Raw genomic sequence first — 14,724 nt, forward strand, 5'->3', positions numbered from 1 at the left:
CTACTTTCGGTCCGTTAATCGAATGCAGAGTGGATCGCCTCAGAAAACGACAGGAAATTATATTATTTTATAATTTACAGGTTATTGGAATTCATTTATTTAATATATATGTATTCATAACTTAGAAAGAATAGTATTTCTAAGGTTTTAAGGCATTTGAATAGTGTTAAAGGAAATCAAAGTCAAAAGAAAGTCAAAGTCCTTGTGGCAGAACTAAGTTAGAGTGATTGTATCTGATCATAACACCATGGTATTTTGATATATATCACCATATATATCAAAATACCATGGTGTTATGATCAGATACAGATATATATCAAAATACCATGGTGTTATGATCAGATACAATCACTCTAACTTAGTTCTGCCACAAGGACATCACAACGATTAATGCTTACCATATTCACCTGCCAGGGTTTTACATGGGACTCCGGGGTACTTCAAATAATGAGCAATGATTGTTCACACAGTTTTAAAACCGCTCAAATAGCACATTTATTTAAGCTTTAAATAATTAGGCTACATACTGTAAAAAAAACTATTCAAATTGTACAAACTGTATCAAATCACAAAGACCTATGATAGGATTGTGCTTTAAAATACAAAGGTAAAATATTTCTAATACAAAGCACTAATTATTATGGAACAATAATGACATTTTTACAATATAACCTATTCATAGATTTGACTACTCACATTTACTAATTGTATGCATCAAAATTGAATATACCATAATATTTTGGAAATATTTTAGGTGTCTCCATTTTCAAAGTCTGTACAACAACTCAAGCTCTTCAGCAAGGCAATTTAAAGTAATCAAGATGGATACAACATCAAACCCTTTTCACGTAGAGTAAAAATGCTTATTTAATTATTAATGCTCAGTTAACTTCTTTCTCAAACAGTAATTCAAAATTCTATATAAAATTGCCATCTAAGAAAGTCTAGTTGTGCTTGGCTCGGCCTCCTTTCAGGTAAATTTTCCAGCATTTCACATCAATCAATTGATGCAAGCAGCTGTAACTGGTTGTTGTGCGTGGTGGGGTAGTCCCAGCGTGCTAAATTAGGGGCAACACCCAGGGTAAAGTGTCTCAAGTCATAAACCGTTCCAGAACCTGTGTCAAACAATGGCAACATAGCCTTGAGCGACTCCAGTCCTTGACTGAAGAGTACACCTGCTTCTCAACCAAGCTTGTTGCCTGCTGTCTCTGCCACATCATTGAGTCCAATCAGAGAGTAGATAAAGCCATTAAGAACAAACTAACTAGGCGTTGTGGGGTATTCTTCATACCAGTCGTACTTGTTCAAGAGTGTCGCCTTGACGCCATGTTGTTCCAAAGTCCGCCCTCACCAGTGTCAACATGGCTTGGCCTTGGGCTATGGCGGAGTACCATCGGGGCTCCAAGCTCTTGAAACCCACTCTGAGCTTACGGGTCACCTTAATCGGCCACCCGCCATGCTCATCCTGGTTATGAAGAAGCCAATCACTGGCGGCAAAGAAGGCAGCCATGCCTGCAGTGGAAGATACAATGATATTCCTGATGAATCCAGAACCTCTAAGAACCAGCTGGACCACATGGCGATGCATGGTCTTGGTTGCCTTCACCACTTTGGTGTTGGACAAACCTACTCCTTTACACAAATCTGTCACTAAATCGCGACTGACAGTACTCCATCAGGCTCAAGAGCCGGTGCCATAGATGATCTCTCAGTCATTAAAGGAAAGAAGGAGTGGACTAGTGATGTAATGGATGATGTAAGGAGGCCCCATTTCTCTGGTCTCCAGAACCACAGAGATGCTACCATTGGAGACAAACTTCACATCAAAGGTAAGGTCGAAATCTTTTGCATTGTCCAAGACCAAAGACACACCATCAGAGTTCTCTATGAAAGTACAACAAAGTAATCATCTATGATCATCATAGCAAAACAGCTGATTCATCTAAATACACATCCACTAAAATTTAACAAGGAATTCATACCTGCTGTGTCAAAATGGTTTACAAACCCAAAACGACCTTGATCCTGGTGCTTGGACAGTGTGCAACCCTTAGGGATGACAAACTCTCTGTAATTATCAAGTGTTCCTGAAGATTTTTATTAGCTGGTTAAGGAGCATTTTATTAGAGTTAGAGCTGAACTTTGCTGGAAGGTCAATCTCCAGGAACAGGATTGAGCACCCCTGCTTTTAACATTTAGGCTACATTTACACCAGTGCGTTCAGTGATTACTATGATGAATGTTTCAAGTTGACCATTACAATATGGCAGACAGCTTACATATAGCGGCCCATAGAAACAGTCACTAATGAGGCATCGACGTACATATACCTATGGTTGTACTTGCATGAATAGTCATGTGGCATGCGTTCAGGTTGTGTAGAGTGGACTGAGATAGTTTCTGAAACGCAAGTGTGGATGAAGATCGTTTTCATTTTAAAACGAATGCACTAGTGCAAACAGGGCCTTAAACTCGTATACATTATGGGAATAAATGGTCTGCGGCTGCTCACTGCTATGTGCAGGGCATGCCAAATGTTAAAAAATAAATCTTAATAAATAAATGTAGTTTTTTTTTTTGGTATCTGTGTTTATTTGTTCCTCATTCATTTCAAATACAGTTTCTGAATGTAATTTTCCAATTTACAAAAAGTAACCCAGAGTAGCTGGTTCAGGTGTGTTTGATTGGGATTGGAGCTGAACTCTACAGGATGGTGGTACTATATGAACAGGGCTGACTACGCCTATATTATGCAAACTAGCTTCCACACCGCTGATGCATTTTACCCGATCCCGCATTTCCACATTGTAGCCCTCAAAGGACATGAAGACCCCATCCGAGTGGTAAGGCTCCCTTTGGGCGCACACCTGTGAGTAACTGTGGTAGAACTCAAACCATTCCATACCATCAAACTGTACAAGATGCCTGTAGATGTGAAAGTACCTTTCCACCCAACTGAAAGGCAGATACACCTCACCCCCTCCTTATGGGCTTTTATGATGATGTCCTCATTGATAAGACAGTCAATCTGCTTGTAAGTGACTTGTTAGGATCCAGGCGGTGCTTCTGGCGATTGCCCGTTCTCTTCATCCTTCTCTGGGGTGGGTGCAAACTCCAGCTGAGGTCTGATCTGTGTGGGTAGGACTTTGTCACTGGAGCACTTGTTCCACAGTATAGTGATGAGAGCAAACACAGCACAGATGACAATCAGAGTCTTGTGATTGATGCGAGCCACCAGACATTGTCACATCACAGCCATGCGGTGATAGTGGAACATCTCAGGAAACCCTTACGGTCCTGTTAGAGCGATTGAGGTGCAGCATCTGCAGACAGAGGTAAATATGGGTCCCACCATTTTGTCATATAATAACCACAATATAAATACCCCATAAATATAAAGTCTTACCATCAAGATCACTGGTATCCTGAAATCGTATGGTTGAGGCTTACACTCAAAATAAATGTAAAATTCAACTTGTTCACATGTTTGAACAATACAAGGGGTAATTAAAAAGAGTACAAATACAAAAAAAAAAAAGATTGTCTGTGCAGAATCTTATTGAAAATTTGAATGATAAATAAAGTCCATATAGTGCTGCTTGTGTTGCGTTGCTGAACATAATCGCAAGATGTCTCTGTAAACCAAGTGAATCCATGTCTGAGTTTGTTTATTTGAAAAATCAGGAACAGGGACCATGCGACAGGTATGTGCAACAAGTTTCTATCTATTACAATATCTAACGATTGCAAACATTTTAAGACTGAGAAACGGTATCCTTTATGTCTTTTAAGGTATATCAAAGAACAGAGTTAAAACACTTACACACAGACGTAAACAGTACAATTAGTACAAGTAATGAAAAATATCAATACTTATATTGTGTATAGGTTGTGGTCAAAATTTTACATGCACTTCACAGTATCTGCAAAATGTTAATTGTTTTTCCAAAATGAGAGGGATCATACAAAATGCATGTTTTTTTTTATTTAGCACTGACCTGAATAAGATAAATATATAAAAATAATAGTCGAATTTATAAAAACGATGTTCAAAAGTTTGCATATGCTTGATTCTTTATACTGTGTTGTTTACTGGATGATCCACAGTTGTTGTTTTTGTCATGAGTCTTCAAGAGTCTTCGGTTTTCAAGCATCTTTTGCATATTTGAACTTCAAAACTGACTCAAAACTGATTTTGAGATCCATCTTTTCACATGGAGGACAAATGAGGGACTTAAAATGCAACTATTACAAAGAAGTTAAAACTGTAGCCCTTCTGTAGCTTCTAAATGGCGGTACTAAATGAAAAACTAAAAACAGGGCTGCTTACTGAGTCCTCTCCTGTACTCCCTCTTCACCCATGACTGCGTTCCTGTTTATAGTTCCAACACTATAATAAAAGTCTAATCAAGGATGACGATGAGTCAGCTTACATGGATGAGGTGCAGCACCTGGCTGTGTGGTGAGCCACCAACAATTTTGAATTTTTTTTTTTTTTAAGTGTATTTACACTACTCATATTTTGCACAGACTGCACACTATTCTAGCTATTACTGTAAATTGTCTAAAGTTGTTACTGTACAAAGCACAGTAAACTATTTCTATAAAAATATCATTGCACTACTGTTATTTTGCATAGAATACATTGTTTAACAACAATTTTGCACACTCATCCAACTGTATTTATTACCACTGTTCTCACCTAGCTGCTGTTCATAATGTGTATATATAATCCTACATTGCTCTGTTCATAATGTACATACAATCCCTACATTTGCATTCATATTTATATTCTGTATATACTCTGCTCAATACTGTATGTAGCAACTCCACTGTACATTCATATAATAGCTTCACTTACTCTGCACTTTTATGTACTGTATATAAAACACTATATTCTTGCACTTCTGGTTAGATGCTAACTACATTTTATTAGCTCTGTAATTGTACTCTGCATAATGACAAAGTTGAATCTAATCTAATCTAAAAGTTTACACCCCTGGCTCTTAATGCATCGATTTTCCTTCGGGGGCATCAGTGAACGTTTGAACCTTTTGTAATAGTTGCATACAATCCCTCAGTTGTCCCCAGTGTGGAAAGATGGATCATACAGTCATTGTTGGAATCATACAGTCATTGTTGGAATCATACAGTCATTGTTGGAAAGGGTTCAAATATCCAAAAGATGCTGGAAATCACTTTTATGAAGAACAGCGTGCATTTAAACTGTTCAGGACGAACAAGGGTCTCATGAACAACTATAAAAAAAAAATGTTAAAAATTACATTTATTTGGATCACACAGTATTAAGAATCAAGCATATGTAAACATTTGAACAGGGTTATTTTTTATAAATTCATCTATTTCTTTTGTGGACAATATGTAAACATCTTTTATGTGAAATATCTTATTTAGAACTAAATGAAAAATAACCTGGATTTTGTATGATCCCTCTTATTTTTGGTAAAATAATGAACATTTTGCAGATGTAAAATTTTGACCACTGCTCCATTTGGCAATATAGTATGTAATATGTATAGTTATTTTTATATTATCATGCCTTGGCAATGTTAACTGTTTATGTCACAGTTTATTATCAAAGCAGTTAAATATTTTACTTTCTCAAGTAACAATTTTTCATTATTTGTATTAACGTCTTAGCAACTAATATTTCTTACTGTACATTCTAGAGTAAATAACTTTATACTGTTATTTACATGACACAAACATACTGGAGAAAAGAAAAACTTTTACATGATGCATAATAATCAGAAAGGGCATTTCTAAAATAATAGTAATAATAAAAAAATAATAATAAACAAATATAAGTTCATTAAAGGTGTTAAAAGGTTACTTACAAAAACACTGCAATAAATGAAACCATAATATGAGCTTTGCAAAGTGTACAATATCAGACACACCGACAACATCAGATTAGATACAGAATATCAGATTATTTCTTATTATTGGTTAGATTCTAAGCAAATTAAATGTTGTAAATTCTTCAGAAATTTTCTTTGTAGAAGTTGAAGCCGAAATGCTCGCACTGGGCCTTGATGGCTTTGGCCAGAGCAGGAGAACCGCAGTAAAACACACGAACCTTTCCTTTCTTTTCCTCAGACACCTTCTGGAAAACCTGAAAATGCATTTAAACACTGATAATGAAAGATATTAGGGGGAATAGAACAGAATAGAACAGAATATCTTTTCATACTTTGGCCCAATCGGGTCTGCCTGGCTGTGTACGTGTGCGAAGCCCGGTGATGGAATCTCTCTTCTCTTTCTTGGCCAGCAGATCCAGAGCCATCTGCAGACCAATGGCCTTCATATCATTCTTACCGAGGGCTGATGTCATGTACATGTGCATCTCCAAAAACCGGCCTGAAAACATAAAAAACAAGCATGATTGGCCACTTCAGTGCCAACCCTATCGCCCTCTTCTTCGGTTCTCCCTTACCCTCTGGCTCTTCATCTGCCTGCTCCATCTCCAGCTTGGTCAAGAGACTCACAAACCACTCAAAGGATTTCTGATCTCGGTTGATCCAAATGAAGTCCACCTGGAGGAAGTTAGAAGATATTTACAAACTTCATAAGATTGAAGTTGTTCATGTTTATTAGCTTTAATGCTATCTATATATGCATGTTTTAATTGAGCCAATTTCAACTATGAGAATCAACAAGTCAAGATTAAAAAAATGAGTTGAACTGACTTGTACAGCCAGATTGATTACTTAATCATTTAAGACAGCATCTGAGCTTATAGGAATAGTTGTCCTAGAAAATGACAATTTGCTGAAATAATTTTTTTCTGCTTTTTATTCTAGTTTCCATTTGACTGATCACCACTCTCACCTTCCTCAGTTTCATTTCATTGTCTTTTATGGCTTCACACCTGGAATAGTTGAAGTTGGGGCAGTTTTGCTTTCTCATGTGATAACTGAAATAAAAAAAAAAAAAAAAAATGTTACATACAATTAAAAAAATTTTGCATTTGGGGTTTTTTATGCAAAGAAAACTTTAGTCTTACCGGCACATAATACTCTGCAAAATGGATGCAAAGGGAGTAATGCCGATTCCAGCGCCAATAAGCACTGCATGTTCAGATGTAAAGATCTGTCGGGTCGGGGTGCCAAAAGGTCCATCCACATAGCACTAACAAACAAACAAACAAAAAAACACATTCCTAAAGGTTTACAATTCCTTGTATGACAATTACTTTGAATAAATAAGTGGTGAGTGTTAGGAATCAAGTACCATGGAACTGGAGACATTAAAATGAATTAAGTACCTTAATGTTACAATATCTGTGATTTTCATTTAATTTAGCTGGAAGCTGGAAGACAACAGAAAATAAGTCAGGCTAATGTGTATCTTACATGTAATGGAACATATATGTTCTGCTTTGTTCAGACAGAAACTCACTTCTCTAGTATCCGGAGAGGCATCTCCCAGTTCTGTCTGGGCTACTGGGTCACTGACGGGCGTCTGGGAGTTTGTTCGTGTTCCACTTGTCCGGTACATGGTCAGTTCAACATCATCATCCTTATTAGACGCCTCAGTTTTGTTGCAGCATGTGGACTTAAAAATGTCATTCTGCATGGAGAAGAGTTTATATCGTTTACTAAAACTTAAACCATAAAAAAGATTTTCATTACTTGAGTATATATATATATATATATACATATATATATATATATATATATATATATATATATATATATATATATATATATATATATATATATGTACAGCTAAATGAAAATGAAACTGTAAACATAAAAATTTTAACTAATTTAAAATAAACTATAATAGTACCTTAATGATACAAAATAACATTGACATGAATAATATTAATAATGTTCATCATCTGGCTGACTACGACTTGTATAAATTGTTCTACAAATCCTGTCATATATGCACAAACTGACAGTCACCACTTATAAGCTATTACTAAATATTGTTGCTTTGTAACAATTTGTATTGTAAAAAGCGCTATACAAATAAACTTGAACTGAATTGAATTGAATTGAATGAAGAAGATGACATGTAAATGTCTATTTTATAAAACTTGTTTGAAGTTCTTACTTTGCAATATGAACTTGTCTTTCCATAAGATTAAATGGCAATACCCCCCCCCCCCCCCAAAAAAAAAAGTACTGGAGAGAACCCACTGATATAGTAAAAGAAAGAGAGTCTTGGTACTATATTATCAATGGTGTGTTTACAAAATGACCCCACCTATAAAGAACTAATGAACTTCTGTCACTATTGACAGAATGTCACACACAGCTTCTGTGGATGATGTAGAAAAGACAAGACCTGTGTTCTGCTCTCGTGGTGTTTGTTCCTCAGGCTAGCGGTGAGCCTCTTGTTGCTAATGGTCTGACATTCTGGCTGTCTGAAATACTCATACAGACGGTTTGTCCACTGGCCCATAGAACGAATATGGAGCCACAGCATATCTGTTTGTTTGAGGGAATATGATTCAGCTTGGAAACCTTTAATCACGGCAGACAGTTACATGCAGTTTGTTTATTTCAAATGTATTGTTTTTGTAAGAAAAATAAACTTAAAAAAGAAATCTTAGATTTGTTGAAATCAAATGTCATTGTTTTAAACATTTGCATTTAGCGTGCAAATTTTTTTTTTTTTAAGACATTTTATTCTCAGATTTGCTTAAAAATTCTTATTTTGTTAAACATTTGTTTTGTTGTGTAAATTTTGTTTCGTATAAAACTATTGTTCTGTTTTGTTATTAAAATTTTCCTATTTTGTAAGAAAAATAAACTTAAGTCAAGACATAATGTCTGAAAACAAGTCTGAGATTTAAAAACACAAATCTTATTGTTTTAAACATTTGATTTTTATGTGCAGTTTTTTTGCTTTGATGTTTTAAGACAGATTTATTCTCAGATTTGGTTAAAAATCTTATTTTGTTAAACTTTTGCATTGTTGTGTAAATTTAGTTTTGTGTAAAATTCTTGTTCTGTTTATAAAAAAATGTTTTGCAAGAAAACTTAACTTAAGACAGAATGTCTGAAAATAAGTCTCAGACTTGTTAAAAAAAACAAATCTAAGTGTTAAACATTTGCCTTGTGAAATTTTTTGTGTAAATCTATTTTATTTTTCTTTTGCTTTGTTAGAAAAAAAACGTTTTGTTTTAGTAAGAAAAAAAAACAGCACGTCAAGAAAGACGGTCTGAAAACAAGTCTCAGATTCTGCAGTTTAGATTATTTTACTGCAAACAAAGAAAGAAAGAAAAAGCATTGAAAAAGTTGATTTTTCTGCAATGCATTTTAATTGCATTTAAATGCGCATACAACTAAAATATAAGCAAATCTCTGCAATCTAATAGAAGGGTGCAAGAATAACATAACTGTATGCTTTGTAGTTGTTTTACCTTGCTGCTCAGGAGCGCTGCTGATGGTGAACGGATGCCACTCATACTTGGCGATAACAGGAATGTTTATATACACATAATCCCCAGGTTTGAAGTGAAAGAATGGAGGCCTCTTGATTACCAAATGTGTTACCTTCAAAACACAAATAAATGGCAGAAGAGGTGAAGCTTTCAGCATGGATGACTTACTAAATGTTCCAGTAAACAAAATACACCAAAATATGTACATTGGCTCAGATTTATACCTTTGAGGGCAATAAGTTGACTTCAACTATGTATAGCCCACCCATGCGGGACACAGCTATTCCAACAACTTTCTCAATGAGGAACACCACTCCTGGCACGACAAACCATTTCCAAAAGTTTGCACAGTGGACAATCAACAGGGCCCAAACCCAGATGTAAGAAAGATGGGACCAGTAGAACACCTACACAAAAACAAACCTTTTCCTTGAACATATGCTTTGACAAAGCACATCTGAATGGTATTTGTTTGTTGGTATATATGGCTGAAATGATGTGCTGCAATTTGCAAACAGGACTGTAAAATAAAGTGCAACCTGATTCTTTGCTAACTTGATTTTAATGGTCTTGAAATAATCTTCTTTTTCAGCTCCACATTTTCCAAACCAACAGATGTTCACAGAAGCAACCATGTGCACATTCTTGCTTCTCATAAATTAAATCAGCAAGTCATCACCTCAAAATGACCGCTGCGTCTGACGAATGTGCTGGAACACACCACCATTAAACAGATGAGAACCTGCAAAATGACGCCTGTGATGGAGGCCGTGCCATTGACCCACCCAATCCCAGGACGGATGGTGAGAAGATACTCCCACAGCTGATACATACCATCAGTCTGAGACATTCGGGCTAAAAACAGAGAGAAAGGGAAATTGAGAAATATTTTCTATTATTATGTTGCTTTTATTACAGTTATAGACTTTACACACTCAATTTAACCCTATAAAGCCTACATATCATACATGATATGCAATCTTTTATTTCAGGACGAAAACTGGACTAAAGCAACTTAGGCTTACTTAATTATCCATGCATAATTTTTGATGTATTAAATATGATTTTATTTAAATATCAGCTTATTAAGAAATTAATTAGATTATTGGGAAATAAACAGTGACAACTGATATTTATATGCATTTTATGTAAGTAGTCTGATATACTGTTATTAAGACCTCATTGATTTGCAATACAGACTACCAGAATTTTATCTTAATTTTTGGCCATATATATATATCAGCAACTGTAACAAATTACAAATTTTTCCATATTTAATTCTGGACTGAATGCTTTTTCTTTCTTGAGTTTAAGATCTATATTTATTATTGTCATGTATTACAATGTAATAAGTTGTATTACAGGTAATTAAAATTCATGTTTACTTCATGTTTACTTTTTTGTCCATAGAATGAACATCAATGGAGTCCAATGTTGTTCGGGCCCTAAAAATATCCCTAAAAACTATTCCTTTAACTGAATTTGTTAATAAGTTTATTAAAGTTTACCAAAGTTCATGACGTGAGCACCAGTATGTACAATGCTGAAGATCAAGATGGCGTAGCCCACGATCTGATGCAGTAGAATGTTTTGGTCCAGAGGTAAGACCTTCACCACCCAAGTGGCACGTAGCCACGTCAGACAACGCCTTAACATCAGCACCTGCAAGACAAAACCCTTTCACTACAGGAAAATGAAGCATTAAATGAATTCAGGAGTTCAACTCACCATAACAAAAGTGCAGTTGAGGTTGAGACATTGGCCGCAGCCCCTGGCCACCATGAACCAGGGTCCTCCATGCACATTCTTTAGCATCGCGATGATGAAGAGGAGCACATTCAGGACGGCATACAGGCAGAGGAAGAGCAGCTTGCGGCTGTTGTTGTGCCAGTACGCCCGCGTCAGGTAACGAGGAGTCTTGCATTTCTTCTGCTCCAGATTGGGAGGTTTCAGCCAGTTGGCGGCACTGAGTGAAAACAGAGAATGCAGAATTTATTTATTTTTTGGTAATTTTGCTAACAAATTTTGGAGCATTATTTTTGAGTACATAGGGATAAGTTGGTAAAGAGTTACTATCTACGAGGTGAATCATAACATTGCAAACTTTGATTCAAACCAAAACAAAATTTGAAAATTGGACAAAAGATTTTATGTAGCAGCTTTAATGAGATAAATAACTTCAATCCATAAATCACTGCAAATTAAAAATGACAGATACATGTTAAATTACTGATTTAATGATAATGTGTATACATAAACAACATATTTAGTTTAGTTTAGTTTAGCAAATATGTTTATAGATACAGATGCGATTATAAGATAGACTAACTATATCATATTATTCACAGTGCTTTATGGGAGTGGATGGGCACTATTTTGGCACAATTTGCTTTGATTCTCTGACCGGTGGAATCATGGGTAATTTATTATTCAGGAATACATCATACATCATACATCAGGAATCACTGTTAAACATGTTTTTAACAAGTTAAAATTGAAAGTCAATAAGTTATTGACTGTGGCACCTATACATCTCTATGCCAGTGGGGGATGTCTTAATGAGAGAGTCTATGAATCATTCATTCAACCGTTAAAAAAACAGATTCATTTTGGAACAAAACAAGTTGTCTTTATGAGTGAGTCATTGATTTATTCATTTATTCATTTAGCAGACGCTTTTATCCAAAGCGACTTACAGATGAAGACAGTGGAAGCAATCAAAAAAAAAAAAACAATGATATATAAGTGCTATAACAAGTCTCAGTTAGGTTAACACCGTACACATAGCATGGGATTTTAAATAATATAATAAATAAAAAGAAAACAGATAGAATAAAAAAATAAAAATAAAAAAGAATAGAGCAAGCTTGTTAGAGGTCTTTACACATACACACACACACACACACACATACATATACAATTGCATAATAAATGAAAAGAAAATAGAATACAAAAAGATTAGAAAGGTAGTTAGATTTTTTCAAGAATAGAATTAGAATAGTGAGTGTTAAAGCTAGATCAGGTCAAATAAAGATGGAAGAGATGGGTTTTAAGCCGATTCTTGAAGATGGCTAAGGACTCAGCTGTCCGGATTGAGTTGGGGAGTTCATTCCACCAGAAGGGAACATTTAATTTAAAAGTCTGTAAAAGTGACTTTGTGCTTCTTTGGGATGGCATAATCAAGCGACGTTCACTTGCAGAACGCAAGCTTCTAGAGGGCACATAAGTCTGAAATAACACATTTAGGTAAATGGGTGCAGAGCCAGTGGTAGTTTTGTAGGCAAACATCAATGCCTTGAATTTTCTGCAAGCAGCTATTGGAAGCCAGTGCAAATTGATAAACAGAGGTGTGACGTGTATTCTTTTTGGCTCATTAAAAATTAATCCTGCTGCCGCGTTCTGAATTAATTGTAAAGATTTGATAGAATTGGCTGGAAGACTTGCCAAGAGAGCATTGCAATAGTCCAGCCACTATATATATATATATATATATAAGTCTGAATAGACCATCCACTCAAATGATTAAAAAATGCTGATTCATTCAGGATCTAAACATTTTTTTATGAGTGAGTCATTGAATCATTCTGTCATCTGATTCATTCGAAACACTCAAACGTTCATTAATGGAACGCCGCTATTGTGTTGCTCAGACATGTACAATAATTGACTTTATTTGATACCATTTTTGTTGCCAAAAAAAAAAGAAACTGGCAAACCTGTATTCAAAATATAATAGTAGTATTAGTAATAGTATTAACTTCTTTCTCGCTGAACTGTAATATGAAAAATATATTCGCAGTTGTGCTATTGATCAGAAAACCAGTGATCTTGTGATATTGCGTAATCATGTCTCACCTGATGGTGAGGTTCTCCATAACCTCAGGAAAGTTCTCCAGCTCTGCCTTCAGCTCTTCAAACGTGATAGAGCCGCTGTTATCTTTATCGGCAGATTCAAACAGCGCCAGCGTCAGGTCATCCAGCTTTTCCTCGGGAAGTGAGATTGCACTTTCACTCAGACAGGATTTCAGAACTGTACGTAACTCATCTGGGTCTATGGAACCACTGCCTACATGACAAGTCAACACAAAAATTGAATTAATGGTTTACCGCAGAGTGTTTAACAAAGTGTAGGATGTGAGGCAAGAATAACATGTTTCTGGATCAACATTGTTGTTTATGGCACAAAATTTCTGTCAGCCAATCAAGAGGAATATTGTGCCCAGGAACGCAGCAAGATATAGGCCAATACGTGAATAAATCTTTCTCTCTTAACCCTTAAGTACATTCAATTTGAAGTACTTTATTTGCTTGATTTTGTTAACACACAATATAGCCAAATTAAGCAATAAACCACTTTGCACAAAACATTTTAGCCCAGTAAAACTTTCCATTTTTTATTCCTTTCCGAATAAGAAATGAAATGGTCAAAACGTACGTGGACCAGGAAATTTTTCTTACTTGTGTAAATCACTTTTTGAAAACACAATAAGTAAGACAAAAATGCATAATGGGAGCACTTCTTAAACTCAGTTGTAACTCTATTGTCAATATTCTGAGATTTTTAATAATTTATAAAAAAAAAAAAAAATTGTCTTGTGCTAAGAGCTGTTAATACATTAATCGTGATTATTCTCCCAAGATATTTTTTGGTGTCACATGTTAATGCATTTATGTTTTTTTAAAGAAACAAAATATATAAATATGTAACAAAGATTTAATTTCCTCGATGCAGAATCTATTTTTAGCAGTTAAACATTTGAAATCATATTACATTGTTTAATTCTTTAAGTCGTTATTTAACTTGTTTTCAATTATTCTAGTTATAATTTGAATGTAATACAATCTACCACTGAATTCTAAAATGATGTGCTGTCCACCTTACCATCCACATCATAGACCTGGAAGAGGAAGTGTAGTTTGTCTGTCTCACTGCCATGGATCAAAAGCTCTAAAGCCTCGAGAAGTTCATCCAGACTGATAGAGCTGCTGCCATCAGAGTCAAACAAGGCGAAAAACCTCTCCGCAAAAAATGACTACAACAACAAAAACAGGAGAGAAAAGATGATCAAATTGAGATCTTTGAATAAGATAATAACTTCGGATCGGTAAGCTCACCTCTTTTACTTTCAGAGCTGTTTTAAACTCATCCAGGTCGATTTCTTTGTCATCTCCTGCAATACTCTCAAACTGCTTGGTGACCCACTCCAGCCAGCGTGTGTCTTCTTCTAGACTCATGTCTCTGCTCCACACAGTCCACACACACTGTATTAACAGTATCAATTCATAAGACAAATGCATTCCCA

The 14,724-nt window shown here is 35.4% G+C and overlaps 2 protein-coding genes and 1 pseudogene across 2 annotated transcripts in view; 1 reads left to right on the forward strand and 2 right to left on the reverse strand.

Moving 5' to 3' along the window:
* LOC113066682 (uncharacterized) overlaps window positions 1-14,724 on the forward strand; it is a 672,150-nt gene that overhangs the window by 198,748 nt on the left and 458,678 nt on the right. The gene's annotated exons all lie outside the window — the stretch shown is intronic.
* On the reverse strand, window positions 997-3,241 carry LOC113066368 (D-glucuronyl C5-epimerase B-like; annotated as a pseudogene).
* On the reverse strand, window positions 5,950-14,656 carry LOC113066691 (NADPH oxidase, EF-hand calcium binding domain 5). Its single transcript, XM_026238658.1, has 15 exons — window positions 14,537-14,656; window positions 14,304-14,454; window positions 13,277-13,487; window positions 11,150-11,387; window positions 10,930-11,083; window positions 10,101-10,276; window positions 9,646-9,828; window positions 9,401-9,533; window positions 8,320-8,462; window positions 7,289-7,333; window positions 7,028-7,152; window positions 6,853-6,937; window positions 6,458-6,557; window positions 6,215-6,381; window positions 5,950-6,136 (listed from the first exon to the last, which is right to left on the reverse strand). Exons 1-15 carry the CDS (start codon window positions 14,654-14,656, stop codon window positions 6,005-6,007), a joined length of 2,163 nt encoding a protein of 720 aa, XP_026094443.1. The 3' UTR covers window positions 5,950-6,004.

This window comes from Carassius auratus, chromosome 50, assembly GCF_003368295.1.
Source record: "Carassius auratus strain Wakin chromosome 50, ASM336829v1, whole genome shotgun sequence".
NCBI lineage: Eukaryota > Metazoa > Chordata > Actinopteri > Cypriniformes > Cyprinidae > Carassius > Carassius auratus.